The sequence below is a fragment of the Scylla paramamosain genome, chromosome 11, assembly GCF_035594125.1.
Source record: "Scylla paramamosain isolate STU-SP2022 chromosome 11, ASM3559412v1, whole genome shotgun sequence".
In the NCBI taxonomy this organism is placed as follows: Eukaryota; Metazoa; Arthropoda; class Malacostraca; order Decapoda; family Portunidae; genus Scylla; species Scylla paramamosain.
The window spans coordinates 28,863,185-28,881,713 of NC_087161.1; the positions used below are offsets into that span (position 1 = coordinate 28,863,185).

General features: G+C 38.1%; 2 protein-coding genes across 2 annotated transcripts; one reads left to right on the forward strand and one right to left on the reverse strand.

Moving 5' to 3' along the window:
- Positions 1-380: 380 nt before the first annotated feature.
- On the forward strand, positions 381-7,025 carry LOC135105238 (mitochondrial import receptor subunit TOM40 homolog 1-like). Its single transcript, XM_064013417.1, has 6 exons — positions 381-826; positions 2,746-2,860; positions 4,035-4,182; positions 4,610-4,847; positions 5,004-5,183; positions 5,605-7,025. Exons 1-6 carry the CDS (start codon positions 676-678, stop codon positions 5,742-5,744), a joined length of 972 nt encoding a protein of 323 aa, XP_063869487.1. The 5' UTR covers positions 381-675; the 3' UTR covers positions 5,745-7,025.
- On the reverse strand, positions 7,013-17,062 carry LOC135105237 (uncharacterized). Its single transcript, XM_064013416.1, has 7 exons — positions 16,614-17,062; positions 14,147-14,333; positions 13,410-14,029; positions 10,622-10,753; positions 9,995-10,217; positions 9,161-9,299; positions 7,013-8,981 (listed from the first exon to the last, which is right to left on the reverse strand). The coding sequence occupies exons 1-7, from the start codon at positions 16,995-16,997 to the stop codon at positions 8,669-8,671; spliced, it is 1,998 nt and encodes a 665-aa protein (XP_063869486.1). The 5' UTR covers positions 16,998-17,062; the 3' UTR covers positions 7,013-8,668.
- Between the last annotated feature and the right edge of the window lie 1,467 nt (positions 17,063-18,529).

Here is an 18,529-nt window from a genome sequence, read left to right on the forward strand (position 1 = left end):
GGAACTCATCAAGGTGAGACGAATCTTTACTCTTTGGCATGATTCTTTTATTGACATTTAAGATTTATGGTTCATAATGAAGTTCGCTAGTTTGAAAATGCATGAAAAAAAGAAAGACGATTATTTTATAATGATTGACAATATATCAGCATTAAAAAAAAAATAAAAATAAAAATAAATAAATAAATATATATATATATATATATATATATATATATATATATATATATATATATATATATATATATATATATATATATATATATATATATATATATATATATATATATATATATATATATATATATATATATATATATATATATATATATATATATATAATACAGATTAGAAGAAATGTGTTTTTATGTTCTCAGTGTGTGTGTGTGTGTGTGTGTGTGTGTGTTAAATAACTCCAGGGGAAGACAGTATGATCAAATCAGAATCTGTATGAGTGCAAAATTACGATCATTGTTATTGAAATACAAAAATATTACAAAGCAGCTTGAATTTAAAATGCGAAATTAGATATTAGTGTTGGAAGCAGCAGCAGACGGCAGCACAGGTCAGCGTGGCCAGAGCTGAGGCGGTCGTCTGCAGTCCCGCGTGAGACCGGCCATTCCCTGCCACTCACACTTGCTCGCCCCGCCTTACCCTTTCTTCACCTCGGCCACCATGGGTAATGTACAGGCCTCAGGACCGGCGCCGCCTGCCCCGCCTCCGCCAACAGCAGCAGCAGCAGCGCCTCTTCCTCCGCCTGCAGCGCCAGAGAAGAAGGAAGATGACAACCCGGGACCCATGGAGGATCTTCACAAGAAATGCAAAGGCAGGTCATGGGTTAATGAGCCACGGTGTGAAGCTCTCGGCGTCTTGCTCAAAGCTTTGCCTGGCTAGGTGTCTTGGTACCAGTCATTAGGGATGGTTAGTGTGGCCGACACTGGGCTAGGCGGCCGTGCCGGGGTGAGGGAGGAGGGCAGCATGGGTGTGTGGGTGTGGGAGTGGGTGTTTATCAAGCCGCTGCACATAATTTGAGCCAGGCTCATTTCCATTCTCCTTATTAACTTTTTTCTCCTTATTAACTTTTATCCGCTTTAAATCAATCCTGCATTTTCTGTAGTGTTGTTGTCACTTGGTGGACATAATGTTCCTTAATAACAGACTGGGCTATGAAGCCTGGCATGCCACTACTGCTATTCCTTAGCCTTATTGATGGATTTATGAGTGAAACAATATGGCTCCAAACTTATATTTCATAGTGAAAGTGATTATATAAAAAAAAAATAATCCTCCCATTGGTTAAAGCCCTATCCATCTACATTCTCTCAAACTCATCTATCTGGTTTGTTAATTGTGCTTATGGCCTATCTCCTGCATTACACCCTTCAGTTTCTTTTATACTTGCAACATACAGTTTAATACAATATTTCAATTTTCTTTATCCTTTCCCAGTGCACAAGTTTGGGGACATTGTGGGAAAGTGAGATTTTAAGGTGAAGAAAGCAAATGCACATCACTAATCCAGTATCATTGGGACCTGTAGGGTGCCAGATTAGTGATTTTACCAGATTAAAGAGATGTTAGGTTAGAGCATACTTAACCCAACAGTTAGCCACCTCATCCTTTCTCCAAAATAACCTGTAAATCAGTACAAGTTGATTAATAAGTGGAGCTGTATTGATAACCACTTTTACCACCAATACCAATGCTGATACTTCATTTCTGGTCAATACTGACAGTATTGCTCCAGCTGATACTGTTAGCAAAGAAACTGAGCAATTTATCTTTCTGTTTCTTTATATCATTAGCTGTCAAAGAGCCAATGCTGCATAATTCATACAAAATTAGCACAGAAGTTCAACTATCTTTTTATGGATAATGTGTAGTGTTTGCAGTTTACACAGTGAGAAACATTTTCTTTATTCACTGCAGCCATGGCTGGAACTAAAACTGAACAGGTTTAATAATAAATGGAGAAAAACAAATTGGAATGGCTTCCCTATTTCTGGAAATGATGCCAGCTGATTACGCAGCAAGTAGTGGCGGCAGGTTGGTGTGGCAATAGGGGAAATTTGAGATCACACTACCCAAAATTAGTGCCAGATTAGTGTTGGTTGATCTATACTAACAAATATTAACTGGAGGGGCTTTGCATTCCCTAGATGCCCCAAAGTCATGATAATTGCAGTGTGACAGTCTCTTGATCAAGTATGTTAAGTTTGGTTCTTCCTTTACTGTGTGTGAGTTGCCTCCAGAGGATGCCATGGTGTAATGGGTAGTATAGCTTCCTGGCAAGCAGAGGGGCCTATGTTCAATCCTCAGGTGGTGTATCCTTTTCTGGTGAGACTCTTTCACTCCAACACTGTGTAATAATGAAAGGCACCTAAAATTTCAATTTCAACTGACATTGCAGCCTTTTAACTGTGTTCCACCTATTCATGCAAGTAATTGTGATTGTCAATAATTTACTTGGTATGGGATCTTGAGAAACATATATTAAACTTAGAAAATAATGAGTGGAAATTTGTAATTGACAGGCCAAAGCAGTGGCATTGCCGCGATGGTGTGGTCTACCTTGATTCACAAAATATAAACTTTCAAGTAATTTAGGTTTGTTCACACTACTAAGGTAGGAACAGGGACTTTTCAGTCTGTCATGCTAGGTTTGGTCAAGAATCTCCCTCTTTGGGAAATTTTAACTTGAAATGTTTGGCATTCCAACTTCACTCCTCATTGTGACTTCCTCAGATGTGTTCCCAGTGATGTTTGAGGGCGGCAAGTTCATGCTCAACAAGGGGTTGAGCAACCACTTCCAGGTGTCCCACACAGTCAACTTCTCCACCATTCAACCACCAGGATATAGGTATTTGAAAAGCATAATGTCACCTTGTAGTATCTGTCCTTTACACTGGGTGTGAGACACTGAAAGGATGTGAAAGTATGTAGGGATCTTGGATTTAATTCAGTTTCCTTTGGGTTTATTGAAATCATTATGGTCTTTGTCGGAGGAATACTTATTGGGCCATAGTAAGGATGCATTACCTAGTTCCATTATTCTAGTTGTAGTATAGCAAAGCTTATGCTATTTTGTTGCTGCTTGCTTTTGTCTAGAACTAATGAATGTTTTCTGTATATATCATTTCTCCTAAGGATATTTGAAAAAGGAGGGACCAGGAGACAAAAAAAATAAGATATTTTGAGAGTAAAACTGTTATCAGACTAGTCAGGGCCCAAGCCAGTCCAGTAACACTGAACTGGATTTCCTCTTGCTCTGGACCTTTTTTTCTCAGTGTGGAATGCAGCAGCAGTATTTCACCATGGGTTCACCAACACTGGGATGAACACATAAGTAGTGTACCTAATACAAGATGTTTAGGGTCAGATTAACTCAGTCATAGATGTAGTGAACAAAAAAAATTCTCTTAGAAACCACTGGTTTTGTGACAAACTTGCATAACCATTACTATGTTGTACCCTATTATGAACACTGCATTAAGTAACAAGTTCAGAAGTACATGGTGGGTATTATACAGAATTAAGAATTTACAAACTATTTACATGTACAGTAAAATCCCTCTCATCCGGCATTCGAGTATCCAGCACATTTTTCCCCGAGCCTTAAAATCAATAAAAAATCAATGTGTACTCATAAAATCAATTAAAATTCCCGCGCGAGGCATACTTTGTCCCCTCGCCACCAGAGCGCACTGCTTCGTGCCACCCACGGCCCTCTGCACTGTGTTTACTCAGTGACTCAGTCCTGCGTGTGCACTGTTTATCGCCTGACGCCTTCATCATGCCTAAAGTTGTAGAAAAGTGGAAGCGTGTTGTGCTTGCACTTAAGCAGCTGATTAAATCAGCTGCTGATTAAGATCAGCTGATCTTTGTTATGGTAAGATGCGTGAGTGTAGGGTGGTGATTGTAGACATAATTTCACTTCTATTCAAGTATCCGGCATGTCGGCGGTCCCGTTGATGCCGGATAAGAGGGATTTTACTGTACTAGCAATGCTCCTCACTTGTTGTGTTCCTTTGCAGATTTGGGGCAACCTTTGTAGGAACCCAACAGGTGTCTCCATCAGAGGCATACCCTGTCATGTTGGGAGACATTGATCCCTCTGGAAACCTCAATGCCAGCATTATTCATCAGCTCCACCCCAGTGTGAGGGCAAAGTTTGTGGCCCAGGTGAGGAAGACACATCCATGTGCATGTGTGTATGGAGTTGTAGCCCCATGATCACAATCATCTCAATATTCCCTGCATATTTTACATAGTAACTAATACTAATAGGGATGTTACAAATGAAATTGGGTGTCTTTTCTTGGTAATATCTTGTTTTGGTTATCCAGTCTATAAGGAGGATCTTGGTCAGGTGTATAACACGTATGTGATTTATAGTTTGTCTTGGTAAATAAATGTGAGTAATGGAATGAGATGTCTGTAAAAGCAACTGTTGGAAAGGAAAGAGAGATGGAAAAATGCAAGGGAATTATATCAATAGGTTTGAGGAAAATCAGAAGTATTTTGTTACTTTTCTTTGCATTTGCCCATATCAGACATTCTCTTTGTCTCCCTCTTCTTTTGTTAAAAAGTACTTTTCCTCCCTCACCAGATCCAGCAGAGCAAGTGGCAGGCAACACAGCTCACCCTGGACTGGCGAGGCACCAATCACACCACTTCCCTCACGCTGGGCAATGTTGACTTGGTGAATGGCTCAGGTGTGGCCGTCACCCACTACCTGCAGCAAGTCACCAAGCGGTTAGCCCTTGGCACAGAGCTGGCCTACCAGTATGGTCCACAGGTCCCTGGGGGTCATATTGCAGTTCATTCAGTAGCTGGAAGATATACAGGTATTTTTGTAGAACTATGAAGACTTCATTTTCTTTTGGAGTAGTTTTGACGTAATGAACAAGAACATCATTACTCAGCTGCCAAGTGTGATATTAAAGGGTACTGGTAATATGGATCAAGATTCTTTTGACCATTATTATTGTTGTGATCCACAGGAGACAACTTCACAGCATCCGGCACCCTGGGAGGCACAGGAGTCCACCTGTGCTACTACCAGAAGGCCACTGAACACCTGCAGTTTGGGGTAGAGTTGGAGACTAGTTTGAGAATGCAAGAGTCTGTTGCTTCTATGGCTTACCAGTTGGAGATCCCCAAAGCCAACACTGTGTTCAGAGGTATGTCAGGGGGGTTAGAGGTAGTCAGCATTCAGTTGTCATCTCTTTAATGGTTCCCATCAATTTATTTATTTGTACCTATACTTGCCAGGGTAAGCCAAGACAAGATACATTCTTGTGCCTGGGAATGTGTATGTTTCTGTGGAGGTTTTCTAAACCAACTGAAAATTGGTGTGACAGCAACAGTGATGTTGATAATAGTAGATGAGTGTCTAAGTAGTTACTGATGACGCATTATTCTTTAACCAGAATAAATGAAGCTGACATTGACCAAATTAATGGACTTTTACTTTACAAAAGATAGTGTTAGATGAAGAAATAAAAAACATTTTCTCAACTCCCATCATCTGTGAGGAATAAATGTTAGCATAAGTCATCTTACACCATTATAATTTGCACTGATTCCCAATCTTGTCGTCAGGTACACTCGACACCAACTGGACAGTTGGGGCAGTCATGGAGAAGAAGTTGATGCCTCTCCCTTTCACCCTAGCCCTGTCTGCCATGCTTAACCATCCCAAGAACCAGTTCAGGCTAGGGTGTGGCTTTATCATAGGGTAGTGAAAGTATTTGTGGGCCTCTCATTCATGCCATATTCCTCCCCTGTACCTGAGGGGGCAGGAGATCAGCATGTATGGTGCCACTTGGTAAATATTGTATCTATAGAGGGATTAATGGACTGTATATAGAAACAAGGGAAGGCCTTGTAGCATAACACCTGTACACCACCTGTGTGCATCGTGACCAAGTACTGTGTACTTAAGTGAACAGTAGTACATTTTTGGGAATATAATAACCAGTCATGGATAAACAGTATTGTTTTCCTTTACTGTGCCATTATTCCAGGATGGGTTCCCATGCCCTGCCACCATTCCTTATTAACCAAAATTTAAGGAGTTTCAGTTTTTAGCAATGCCAAGCCTTCTCTCTCGTGGCATGTGGTGTGGTGTGTGTGGGGATGTGAGGGGACAGAAGCAGATTGTGTGGATGTTGTCTCTTTTTATACAACTAATTGCAGATAGTTTTATTTAGTTTCATGTAACTTTCACAATTATGTCCTTCACAGACTCTTGGCCATATATTCCTCGGCCAAAAATGAGGGAAATTTTTGCAGTGAAGGAATTCCTGGGTCAGCCATGGACATACCTGGGTTGTTAGGACCATTCATCTTCCTTTTTAAATGTATATTGATAAGGTCCTTCATTCAGGATTACAGGTGCTGATAGAGATGGAGATTTGTATATTATAGAATTATTTGGGATGAACTTATCTTTGCTAATATATTACTTCACTGTGGGATCTGAGGACACTTGAATTGGTTATATGACTGCTAAATATATTGTCATTCACTGGTTTTGTTATTGTTGCATTTAACAACAGAACTTTTGGATGACTCATTTGGATGTCATATAACTTGAAAGAATTGGATTCCTTGGTCATTGAAAATTAAATAGACAAGAGTTTTGTGATAGGTACATAATAGTTTGTCTTACTTTGTTGTTATCATCTGTATTATATCAGCTTGTATTTCAAACACTTAAAGCCTCAAGAGGAAGCGTGGTTGGCAAATGGTAAAGAATCCTTTAGATTTGCTGATTAGTTGTGTAAAATATTGAATTGTCATTACATCGGTTTGTGTGTAAAGATGTGGAATGACCGTCAGTAAAACTTGTTACTGTTAATGATCCTGCAAGCTGTTACCATGATGCATAACCAACTGTTGTCAGATGGTGCTTAAAATTGGGCATTGTGACTTTCTAATTATTTAAAAGAAATACATTAAATTATAGAAAATAAAAGAAATGTACTTCAAAGAAAGAAAGAAAAAAATAGATGAGTTAATTTAATGATTTCCTTTGCCTCTAGAACATATAAACATTTACTTTGACATCACACTTCCTAACTCTGCACCTGGAAAAAAATTATTCTGAAATCAATTGTAGACAATGTCAATGGCAAACTTGGTTCATTCTTAGCTGCAGTAAATATGAACTACTAGTGTGGTACCAGACCCCTGAAACTCCTATCAGTAACCAATATTACATTACAATAATCAAATAGTGCACATTTTGTTCCCCCTTGTAAAGTTGGCTTCCATTATACCTCATTAATAATTATATCCTGATGAGTTTAAGTGTGCTGCAGCACTCCCCTAGGCAATGCACAGCAATGAATGACTGTGTTGGCCTGAGCTGGGATCCTGATGCACACAAACCAGGCTGTTGATTTTGATAATTGTTATAATGTACAAAAGAAAAAAACATTGCTCTTTTAATACATAAGATTTTCATTTTATACCCAATACTGATTACAAAATCACACACCTGAACAATCAAGAACTGAATACCAATCTACAAAAATCTAAAAATAAATATGATTTTCTTAGCTTTAAAAATAATAATAAAATTTTCTTAATCACTGAGGAACATTTTTCAATACTTCATTTATAAAAATATTTTCACAAATGTGCAATATTTAAATATAAATCTCAAAATTGTATTTTGTAAACAAGTAATAGTAGTAGAGAAATGCCAGAGAAATTAAAAATTAATGCAAATACTTGCTGTGAATATAAATGGAATGCAACAACTGAATAGGATAAAAATTATGAACATAAAAAACATGAAAGATATTATCTTGCAGAGTAACCAAAGGCTAAAATAGGAAACAGACAATAGTTCATAACAATAGCAACATGATTTTTCTTTAAAATGTCATTGAGAAGGAAATTAATATACAATAAAGTCTATTTTATCTAGCACTGTGCTTCACCCAGACAGATGTAACCAATCCAGAGTAGGCCTCCTTAGCTAGACATTAGCTTGGACAAACAGAACACAAAGTACAAATAAACTGACAGTAGATCACCCACAGAGAGACAATCTTACAAGTGATGATTTTTTTGTATAATCAATAATTCCTGGAAGCTGCCTTCAACAATATATATACAAAGCCTCACAATATGGCAGCTGACTGCTGTCCTGGTGGGGCATCTGGTGTATATATATATATATATATATATATATATATATATATATATATATATATATATATATATATATATATATATATATATATATAGAAAAGACTTCAATACATGCAATATTTTACTTATGCAGCACAGTATAGTTATGAGACATATAGGCAATGCCTAATGTTCACATCATAGAAGTCACATATAAACAACCTGTCTCAGTTATAACATGCAAAACTTGATATTAAATCTAGGATCACTCAAAGTTGCCCAAAGAAAGTTCCCTTTAGTCTGCCTCTGATAGTCAAGCACATTTCACAAAGAATCATGCAAGTCTGAAACAATCTAGATGCAAAAGTGATCCATAGAAGGATTATAAAAGAACTTAACAACTAATGGTAGAAATGAATGCAGAATAGTAAGTGTAAGCATAGCTGCTTCCCTATGTGTAAACAATATATATCACAACTAGGTAAGGAGAAAAGTAGATGATTTATCAATGGACCAAATATTACTTTATTTTACCTGTAAGATCACCATCTAAGAAGTTCTTGAAATATTCATAAATAACATCCACTGCAAGCTGGTCAGGACATAAATCTTGCCCACTGACAATATCTTGGAGTTTGTGAAGAACATCAAGGCACTGCTTAGCAAGTCTTGTGTAATGGTGGTAGTTCTGGGAGCTGCCTCTGACTTTGTGTATCTCTGACAATATCTTGTATACAAGAGTCTTTATCTGCAGCATAACAGTCTCCCACTTCTCTGGTGAATCCCCACCACTGTCACCTACACCTCTCACCCACCACAGTGCCTGCTCCAGCCTGCCACAATAACAGAAACAAATCACACATAACAAGAGATCACATGTAAGGAAAAAACAAGGGATATTCATGAGTATTCCTCTTAAATCAATATTTCTTTTCTGCAGCCACTGAGCTGAGCTGATCTGAGCTTAACAGATCTTGCCAGAAGCTAAGCAAAACAGAAAAATGTAACACACCTTATGAACTCCTTGAAAGCTTCTGTCTCCTGACCCAATGCCTTCAGTGCTTGTGCATGCAATACCTGCCCTGCGGCTGACACGACAACCTTCATTCTATCTTCAGGACAGTCATGGTAGAAGGTGGATCCACCAATGGCTTTTGGAGATTGGGAAAAAAAAGTTTGAGAGACTTGGGTAAAAAAATAAAATAAAAATAACTAATTGACAACCTTCCTAAGGGTGGAGTCAGTTCCACCATAAGGGTGTAAAGATGTATCTCTTGATGAGTGGTGTGGCTTGCCACCAACATGGACAGAACAAATGTGTATTTGAACTGTTAAGATAAAACATCATCACATCTTAGACAAACCAGAGCCCTCTTGGTTACTGCTAAGATAACACATCATCACATCTTAGACAAACCAGAGCCCTCTTGGTTACTGCTAAGATGACACATCATCACATCTCAGACAAACCAGAGCACTCTTGGTTACTGCTAAGATAACACATCATCACATCTTAGACAAACCAGAGCACTCTTGGTTACTGCTAAGATAACACATCATCACATCTTAGACAAACCAGAGCCCTCTTGGTTACTGCTAAGATAACACATCATCACATCTTAGACAAACCAGAGCACTCTTGGTTACTCAGAGGAATCTTCACCCACAAACCTGAGCTGGTCTTTCACACCCTCAAGCTCATCACATCTTTTTTCAGAGAAAACAGATCAACTTAGGAAGAGTATCCTGTCACATGCACATACTCTTACAATATAATAACATCTACAAGCATTCTCAAAAAATAAATAAATAAATAAATAAATAAAAGAATTGGAAGCATTTTCACCTTTTGTTGTAAACTGATGGCTAAGAATTCTGAGAGCATGCTGATGAGAAGCAATGGACATATGAGCCATGGCTGCCAGCACCAGCAGCACACTGTAGGTTGGCAGAGTCGGCAGAGTGTCCTTGGGCCTCAACAGTGACCTGGGAGTTGGGATATGGTATCTGTTGTCAGGTGCCTTCTCATCTAGCAGTGACTTGAGGTTCTCTGCAGCTTCCAAATATTTCTGGAGAAAATTTTTTTTTTTTTAAATAAAATAAATAAATAAAAATAAATAAATAAATAACAATAACAATAATAATAATAATAATAATAATAATAATAATAATAATAATAATAATATTTACTTCTATAATGTGAAAATTCTAATATGTATATACTGTTAGGCCTTTTTTTTTTTTTATCTTTAGCACCAACCCAGAAAAACTGAAGCAGGGTTACTGTAAAAAAAAATAACTTTTAAAGTTTAGACAGTAATTTACCATTTATACAATAAGACACATCTATGCATAATTTGATCATCAGAATCAAGTAATTTGTCTATCTAAATGTATACCAGCTTGACATCCCCTTACTTTATCTTTAATTACAGGAAGCATGAGGTGGCAAAAACCTCTCCACAAATCTTACTTTTTCTTGAAAAAGCCTGCAGGACAAGTAGTACTGGGCTCTGCTGATGAGGTTCCCAGGAGGGGTGTGGTGGAGTGCTAGCAAGGAGAAATGAAGACTTACTTGTGGTCCTTCTGGCTTTCCTCTCCCACTCTGAAGATTCAAAGGTGATATGAGGAGGAAATCCAGCAGTCAATTAATCCCTTCATTGGCCTTAGCCTATATTCATGTCCGTTATACATGTCTTCTTAGCATACACACCAAAACCAATGCTAATACTGCATTTCTTTTCTATCAAAGAACATGGTCAACTAGTGAAAAAACTCTACTGAGTGATATATATATATATATATATATATATATATATATATATATATATATATATATATATATATATATATATATATATATATATATATATATATATATATATATATATATATATATATATATATATATATATACTAATTACCAAAGCCCTGATGTGAGAGCCATGTTCAAGTCTAGGTCAATCATATCCAAAAACTAGTTACTTCAAAGAAATCAGTTATGGGATACATGACAGCAGGAAACCAACAAAGGACATAGGAAAACTGATCATTGATCTAAAAATAAAGAATCCAAGAAACAGCCCCATAGCAGTAGCATCCCAGCCCATTGCTAGTGGAAAGCAGCAATTGCTGTTGATCAGTATTATTAGTGTATATACAAGTATACCAATAATGCTATATTGCAATGTTAAAATGTTGATGAAATCTAACACATTAAATAATGCCCCTTACATAGTGAAGTAAATTCAACAAAAAAAAATATACAGCAGTTTGATCTTTTAACAAACAGCTCTTCTCCTCAAACAGTTCCTTATACAACATGTTAACTGTACACTACCTGCTGCATCTCCACTATTCATCTTAATTTGCCAAACCTTTTCTCATCCCTACCCTGCAGAGAACAGATTTTCATGCATCATACCTACCTCACAACCCCTAATGGCCTGATCACATCCAAGCATCTTTGCTTTTCTTTAGTGTTTTTCTTTAGTACATCATATAACCATTCTGTCTTCCATTTAGCAAGCTCATATGTACACAATTTATTTGATCCCAAAGGATTTGGAATATGAACTATTTAGGATAAGCACATCACATAATTCTGAATAGTAGGCTTACCACATCCCTGCATCATGTGAAACCCATGTGTAACAATCAATAATGTCACTGGACACCCAAAGCACCTCAGAATGATGTAAATTATTTCTATATGATCCATTCAAAATAACATTAAAAAAAATCCTCACAAGATTCTATCAAATTCAGTGAATTTCCCTCCTAATATATGAGGAGTCCCACATCAGAAGAGCCAAAATAAAAAAAGTGAGAAAAATACGTACAAAGTTTGGTGAACTTCTGACAACCATAACTTTCTTATTATATATGCTACGTCAATGAACTTAGTCTGATAATGACCAGTAGACAATAAAAATCATGGCCTCAAAAATGTGAGATCATGATAATTATCTAATTTTTGTATATCTTTTGCAAATTGTTATTGTTTCAAAAGTTCACCAAAATTTGAGTGCATTTTTCTCTGAATACTGCACACATTAGTGATAATTTGTGAATATTGAAACAAAAAACACAACAATATTAACAATAGCATAAATGGAAAAATAGTGAAGAAACTGGGCAATGGCTTAAGGCCTCTCAATCAGTTACTAATATACAGAAGAAAAGTTGAGTGTCCTTTGTCTTAACAGACACTAAAACAAAAGGAACTAATTCTGAATTTTCTAATTATAATGGCATCTCATCCTGGATGGGCAGCCCTTCTAACATGAAATATTACTCAGCAACAGGTTGTGCTTGCATTGATGATCAACTAGACAAAAATTATTCTCCTTGTATAATTTTTCTACTTTACTGAAGGGACACTCATCCACTCCCAGGCAAAAGTTAAAACCTCAATAGAGTGCCACACAATTATGTTTCAGCCAGGGTGGCACAAGTGGCTCTTCTAATGCATGTTACAAAGCTGGTAAAGTATTCATGCCTTTTTTTTTGTCTAGGCTTTCTTTTACTATTTTTTAACTCAATATAACAGGAAATCACACAAATAAAAACCCAGTACACTTAAATCATTACACTGTTCAGAATGTAATAGTCTTCTTAGGCCTCCAAATATGTATCACAAATATACTTTGATGATCTCAATCTCAGACATATGTGCATGCAAAATGTTGACATACATATATTAATGCTTTATACTTACTAATCCTAATAATTATCATTTTATCTTTCATTAAATTTTCTATTTCCACAATCAGTCATACCATTACACAAAGCAGGAAGAACAGAAAATCTACGAGTTCGGCCAAAACTTTATTATTGTCAGCCACGAATTACATTAGAGACTAAAGTACAAAAACAATAGCAGCATTATCCCGAAAACAGACAGTCTGCACCTCCCAGTAAGGTACTATCACTGTGATGGGAGGCATTTCAACCCTACCACAGTGGTAGTTCCTACCTAGGCCAGTGCATGAACACAGACTCGTCATCCAAAACATCCATTACTGAAATAAACAATGTTCCTGAACACCTTCAAATAGCAAGACATGAAAATGAATATATAATTAAACAAACTCACCTCAAAGCGCCAGAAGACTATTGCAGCAGCAGCCTGGATGAGTGTGAATCTCTAGTCATGACCAGCAACCACATGCACCAGAGACACACCCATCCAACCCACGCCGCTACTTCACCATCCAAGCACACCCCATCCCCACCAATACAAGACATTCACCACTCACCTTCACCAGCAAATCCAGCACCTCTAGTTCTGCCCTTTGCTCGCCCAGACTCTGGAACACTTGTGCTATGTTGTAAAGAGCAGGGAGACTGGCTGGGCTTCTCTCCACAGCATCCTGGAGCTTCATTAATGCAGTGTGAGGCTTCCCTAAGTTGGCCAAGCCCAGTCCTCCAAGGTGCAAAACCCATGCTTGCATTCTCCTCTCACAGGCTATGTAGCTTATGTTGTGCAGCGTGTCCAAGCTGCGACTGTAATCACCTTGCTGGTACTGACTTACAGCACAGAGGAACCTAGTCAGTGTTCCAAGGTAGGAGTCCTTCCACTCTTTTTGTGAGATAGGTGCACCCTGAAGCAACAAAGCAGACACCCTCAGGAGAGTGATAAATTCTATTAAGTCCTCACTGGAGCCTAAAACATCCAACAGCCAAGGAGGGGGAGCCACATTAGGCAGCCACTCCCATGTCCAGGCACTGACATCAGCCTGTAATACTGGCTGGCCCCAGTCATCAGGCATCAAGTTGGCACACAACAAGAACAACACTTGAGCAGCACCACATTTCCATTCTAGCTTCAGGAGGTTAATCAGTTCAGAAAACTCCATCCTGCCCCCATCTTCCACCCCTGTAGGAAAAATTTTTCTTACAAAACAGTACAGCCTAACACTATCTTAACACCAAAGCTTACATACACTCTCCTACAATAATAATTATAAGATTACAAATAAAGCACAGCACACACATCGTTCTATGAAAGTGAAGACAAGGTCCTGGGGCAGCAGCAGGGTGGAGCCACTGGGGAAAGTAAGGGTGGTGTACAACAGGGTGGCAACCAGTTCACATTCTTCCCCAAAGGTACTATTTGAAGGGCAGGACAGCAGCCAGGAGTCAGCCACTTTCTCCAGTGCAGTGACTGGTTGATGACCAATCTGCAGCATAAGGAATGAGAATTCACAAATCATCCACAAGATTTGTAAGTATTATGTTAAGACACTAAGTTCCATGCAAAAAATCAGTTAATAAATATTCAACCATTTAGCAAGAAGTTTTTCAGCAACCTTTCTTCAAACTGTATCTTTTCAACAATCTCAACAATGTGCCAGTACTAGAGGAAATAAGTATAGCACATGCATACAATGGTAATACATTTTGCCTTACTTCGGTGTAGATTTCAGTGAAAAGTGCTTACTTATGACACATGAAGGATGCAGATAAGGAACAAAAAACTAAGTCCCTCTCATTTATTCATAACTGGATGCCCCTTCTTGCTGAGCCAATAGGTTAGAGTAGTTCAAGGAGGATAAGGCATTCCTTTTATTAAGGAAGTCTCTATACTGGAAAAAGATATTCCTGCATTATACTACTATTTTGCACTTTTGCTGCTATGTCTGGCCTAAGTTCCTCCATCCAAAAACCCTGCATCCCTTCTGGACCTTAGAGAGAGAGAGAGAGAGAGAGAGAGAGAGAGAGAGAGAGAGAGAGAGAGAGAGAGAGAGAGAGAGAGAGAGAGAGAGAGAGAGAGAGAGAGAGAGAGAGAGAGAGAGAGAGATTGCAGCAAGAATTGCCTAATGGCCAAAAACATAAATCAAATAAACTAATAATGCCACTTTTCAATAAGCAAATCTTACCAATGAAACTTAAAAGAGCAATGACACTAGGAAATGCAATTGAAAGAAACCCCGTCAAATTTCAGATATTTTACAAAGTGGTAATATATCTGGGCAGTTCCTGCAAGTTCTACAAGACATTTAGCATGAACTTTCTTGATCCATGAACCAAATGACTACATACAATAATCCAACCCACCTTGCACCAACCATGATCTTTCTGTATAGAAAACAAGGTGGTTTGCAACATTGCATTATCCCTCCACTGAGTTGGGGAGAGTGGAGTTCCCCTTAAAGGGGTTTTGTAAATTTTTGGGAAAGTTGAGGGAAGCAGCACCTTCATGTTATTAAGTCCATTATATTCCAAATTTGAAACATGGGATCACAAGTTCCAATTTAGGAAGAAACTATCACACACCACACAGTCACCTGTGCATTAGCCTGTGTAGTTCATGGATGAAGCCATCATGATCAACCCATGATGTGCATGAGTCATTGCCAAATAACCTCAGAACCAGTTTGCTGTAATAGGATAAATATTTACAATCTAAAAATCATTAGAAATTCCTATGGATGTAGATAGAACACTGACAAATCAGTAACTGCCCCAATGTTAGACATAAACTGTTGAGAGGCAGATCTATCAAATGCAGAACAGCCCTCATTAAAATTCAGATTTAATACTACTTTTATGCATCTTACCAGGATGATCTCTAGTTGATAAATTACTATCAGCTTTGAACTAAATTATGCAAATAGAGTTAAAAACCTTACAAAAAGAACATCAACCATGTGGGTGCCAAAAAGTAAAGTTGTATGTATATATATTATATATATATATATATATATATATATATATATATATATATATATATATATATATATATATATATATATATATATATATATATATATATATATTTTTTTTTTTTTTTTTTTTTTTTCCCGCACTGCATAGCATGACTTGATAAACTCGAAGAATATTGCGGCTAAGGGCATACTGAGATTACCACGTGCTCGTCTATCTACGCATCCTCAATACATGCTGAGCCTTTATTGCCAGACACCTAAAATATGATGCAACTTCCTCTCCTCTAACAAAGACCATCGCCTGGGCCGGTCTACCCCTGCTCACCTGCCAGGTGCACATTTACCAGCAGGGTAACTCCTGCATTTCCACCGAACTAAACTTGTACCCGCTATACAAACAAAAGCGAACCCAAGCCTTACCCTAATGACGCCGCCCATCCCTCCCTCCCCCGTCAAAAAGCCCAACCATCGGCACTCACTTGCACAATACATAATTACATAATGCACACACTATATCTCTCTTCCCCTCACCCTGGGTCTAATCTTTCCCGTTGCTACCTCCTCCAGCCCTAAATTCCTCGGCAAACACCCTTACACTAAAATCCTTAAACCCGGGGTACGATGCACGGCCCTGCCCTGCCCGACATCCCTCGCTTACCTACACTTATTTAAGATTGGCGCCGACAATATGGCGCCAAAATTTTTCATAATCCTGAACAGGGAGGCAGAGGTGGCATGCACATAAACCTATAACGAGATCCTCAACATGGCGGGAGTATGCACTATGCTCACCAGTACTTTGGGTACGAGGCCTCTTAAGGCAGCCAGGCGGGGAGGCGCAGGGTCTGGGGAAGGGTGAGCGGCCTCCATTCTGTCCTCTACGACCGTTGGGACGCCACTCCTTTGTTCCCCATGATGGCGGCGGCGGCGGCCCCCTCCACCTCCACCACCACCGACGCCGCCGCCGCCGCCACACTCCACGCCGCCGCCACCAGCCGCCATCACCGCTGACTCCTCTACCACATCAGCCCGTGCGTCCGTGTTCTCGTGGTGGCGGCGGTGCTCATCGCGCGCCCAGAGAGGCGTGAGGCTGCAGCACACACGGCAGACGCGGTGATGGTGATCCTGCGCAGCTGAGGAAAAGAAGAGACGGTTGTTCCCTTTCCCGCGCAACATCCATCTGCCTCTGACGTCACGGCCTCGCCTTGCGTCACCACCTAGCCTGTCATCTGTCACCGAATAACATTTACAAGAGTTTTTTTCAGGGTAATCCTTATGCTCCATTGGGTATCCTTGCTGTAATCTTAATTTTCTCGTCCCATAGCTTATTATTTGTGTGTTAAATGTGATTGATGTCTTGGAGAAGTAATTGATTTAGGGATATCCTCTCTAATGACGTCATCAATTTATATGCATATCTCACTCAATGTCAACAGTGCTACTAGCACTCTCTCTCTCTCTCTCTCTCTCTCTCTCTCTCTCTCTTAGAATGGAAGTGCCGTATTTGACTTCAACCACATTTTTTTGTCTGAGATTGGTTATAATCGAAACCATCACGTTTCATTCAGAATTATGATAATGATAAGAATTATATTAAATTATTCAACTACTACTAACTTTAAGTGAAACATTACACTATTATTTTTTTTTATTTTTAATATTTTTTTTAAGTAAGAAAGAAAACTAGTATAAAGCAATAGTCGTTCTGGAATGGGGCATCCAGTTATTCAGTTTATTATTATTATTGCTTATTTATTTAGTTAATAATTTATTTTGACAAATATCATTGAGGATCATTTGCAAATAATGATAATAATAATGATGTTCATTCTTCATTGTCTTTATATATATATATATATATATATATATATATATATATATATATATATATATATATATATATATATATATATATATATATATATATATATATATATATATATATATATATATATATATATATGTAACGAACATAATGGAATGAACTATATTCACTTTATGTTTATCTTCACACAGTTGGTTAGAGTGTAGATAGTACTTAACGTGACATCACAGCCTGGAAAAGAAAAAAAAAAAAAGAAATAAAGAGTCCACTAGCTATTCATGTTCTGCAAGTGCTCGTATATTCTCAGTCGCTTCGGCGTCTTAATTTTCCCTATTTCCTTAAATACTAAATGATAAATGTTATTGGGGTTATCAATAATGTTTTCATGATTGTAAGAATAGCTTAATATGGATTGTGCATAATTAATTACACACACATACACACACACTGTGCAAGTTCAAGTAATAAATCTGTGTGGCCTTTGAAACCACTCGTGATGAGAGAATAAAAACGTTCCAGAGCACGAGCCCGGTTGAAAAGAAAACGTGCTGATTTGTTTCCTGGTCAATGGAGAGAGAGAGAGAGAGAGAGAGAGAGAGAGAGAGAGAGAGAGAGAGAGAGAGAGAGAGAGAGAGAGAGAACTACTGTAAATCGAATATTTTTAAGTTCTTCAGAAGCAGCCCTTCAATCCCCCTCTTGGAGAGGGAGAGAGTACAAGGGTTGTTTTGATCATTCTTTAATATTTAGACTTCCATAAAAATTATTTTCAATTGCTTCAAGTATTAATTGGGTTCTTATGACGTTTACTCCTATTGATAATGCATGATTATTGCTATGCTATCACTAAAATCATGAAAACATTTGTAAACCCCGATAACTTCTT

What these genes read in the sequence shown, in the direction of transcription:
- LOC135105238 (XM_064013417.1), top strand. Translation starts at nt 676, where the DNA reads ATGGGTAATGTACAGGCCTCAGGACCGGCGCCGCCTGCCCCGCCTCCG. An exon ending in ATTCAACCACCAGGATATAG is followed by an intron (nt 2,861 to 4,034) that starts GTATTTGAAAAG and finishes GTTCCTTTGCAG; the next exon opens with ATTTGGGGCAACCTTTGTAG. An exon ending in GGGCAAAGTTTGTGGCCCAG is followed by an intron (nt 4,183 to 4,609) that starts GTGAGGAAGACA and finishes CTCCCTCACCAG; the next exon opens with ATCCAGCAGAGCAAGTGGCA.
- LOC135105237 (XM_064013416.1), bottom strand. Translation starts at nt 16,997, where the DNA reads ATGTTGCGCGGGAAAGGGAACAACCGTCTCTTCTTTTCCTCAGCTGCG. An exon ending in GCCTCGTACCCAAAGTACTG is followed by an intron (nt 14,334 to 16,613) that starts GTGAGCATAGTG and finishes CTTATGCTGCAG; the next exon opens with ATTGGTCATCAACCAGTCAC. An exon ending in CCATCAGTTTACAACAAAAG is followed by an intron (nt 9,300 to 9,994) that starts GTGAAAATGCTT and finishes AATCTCCAAAAG; the next exon opens with CCATTGGTGGATCCACCTTC.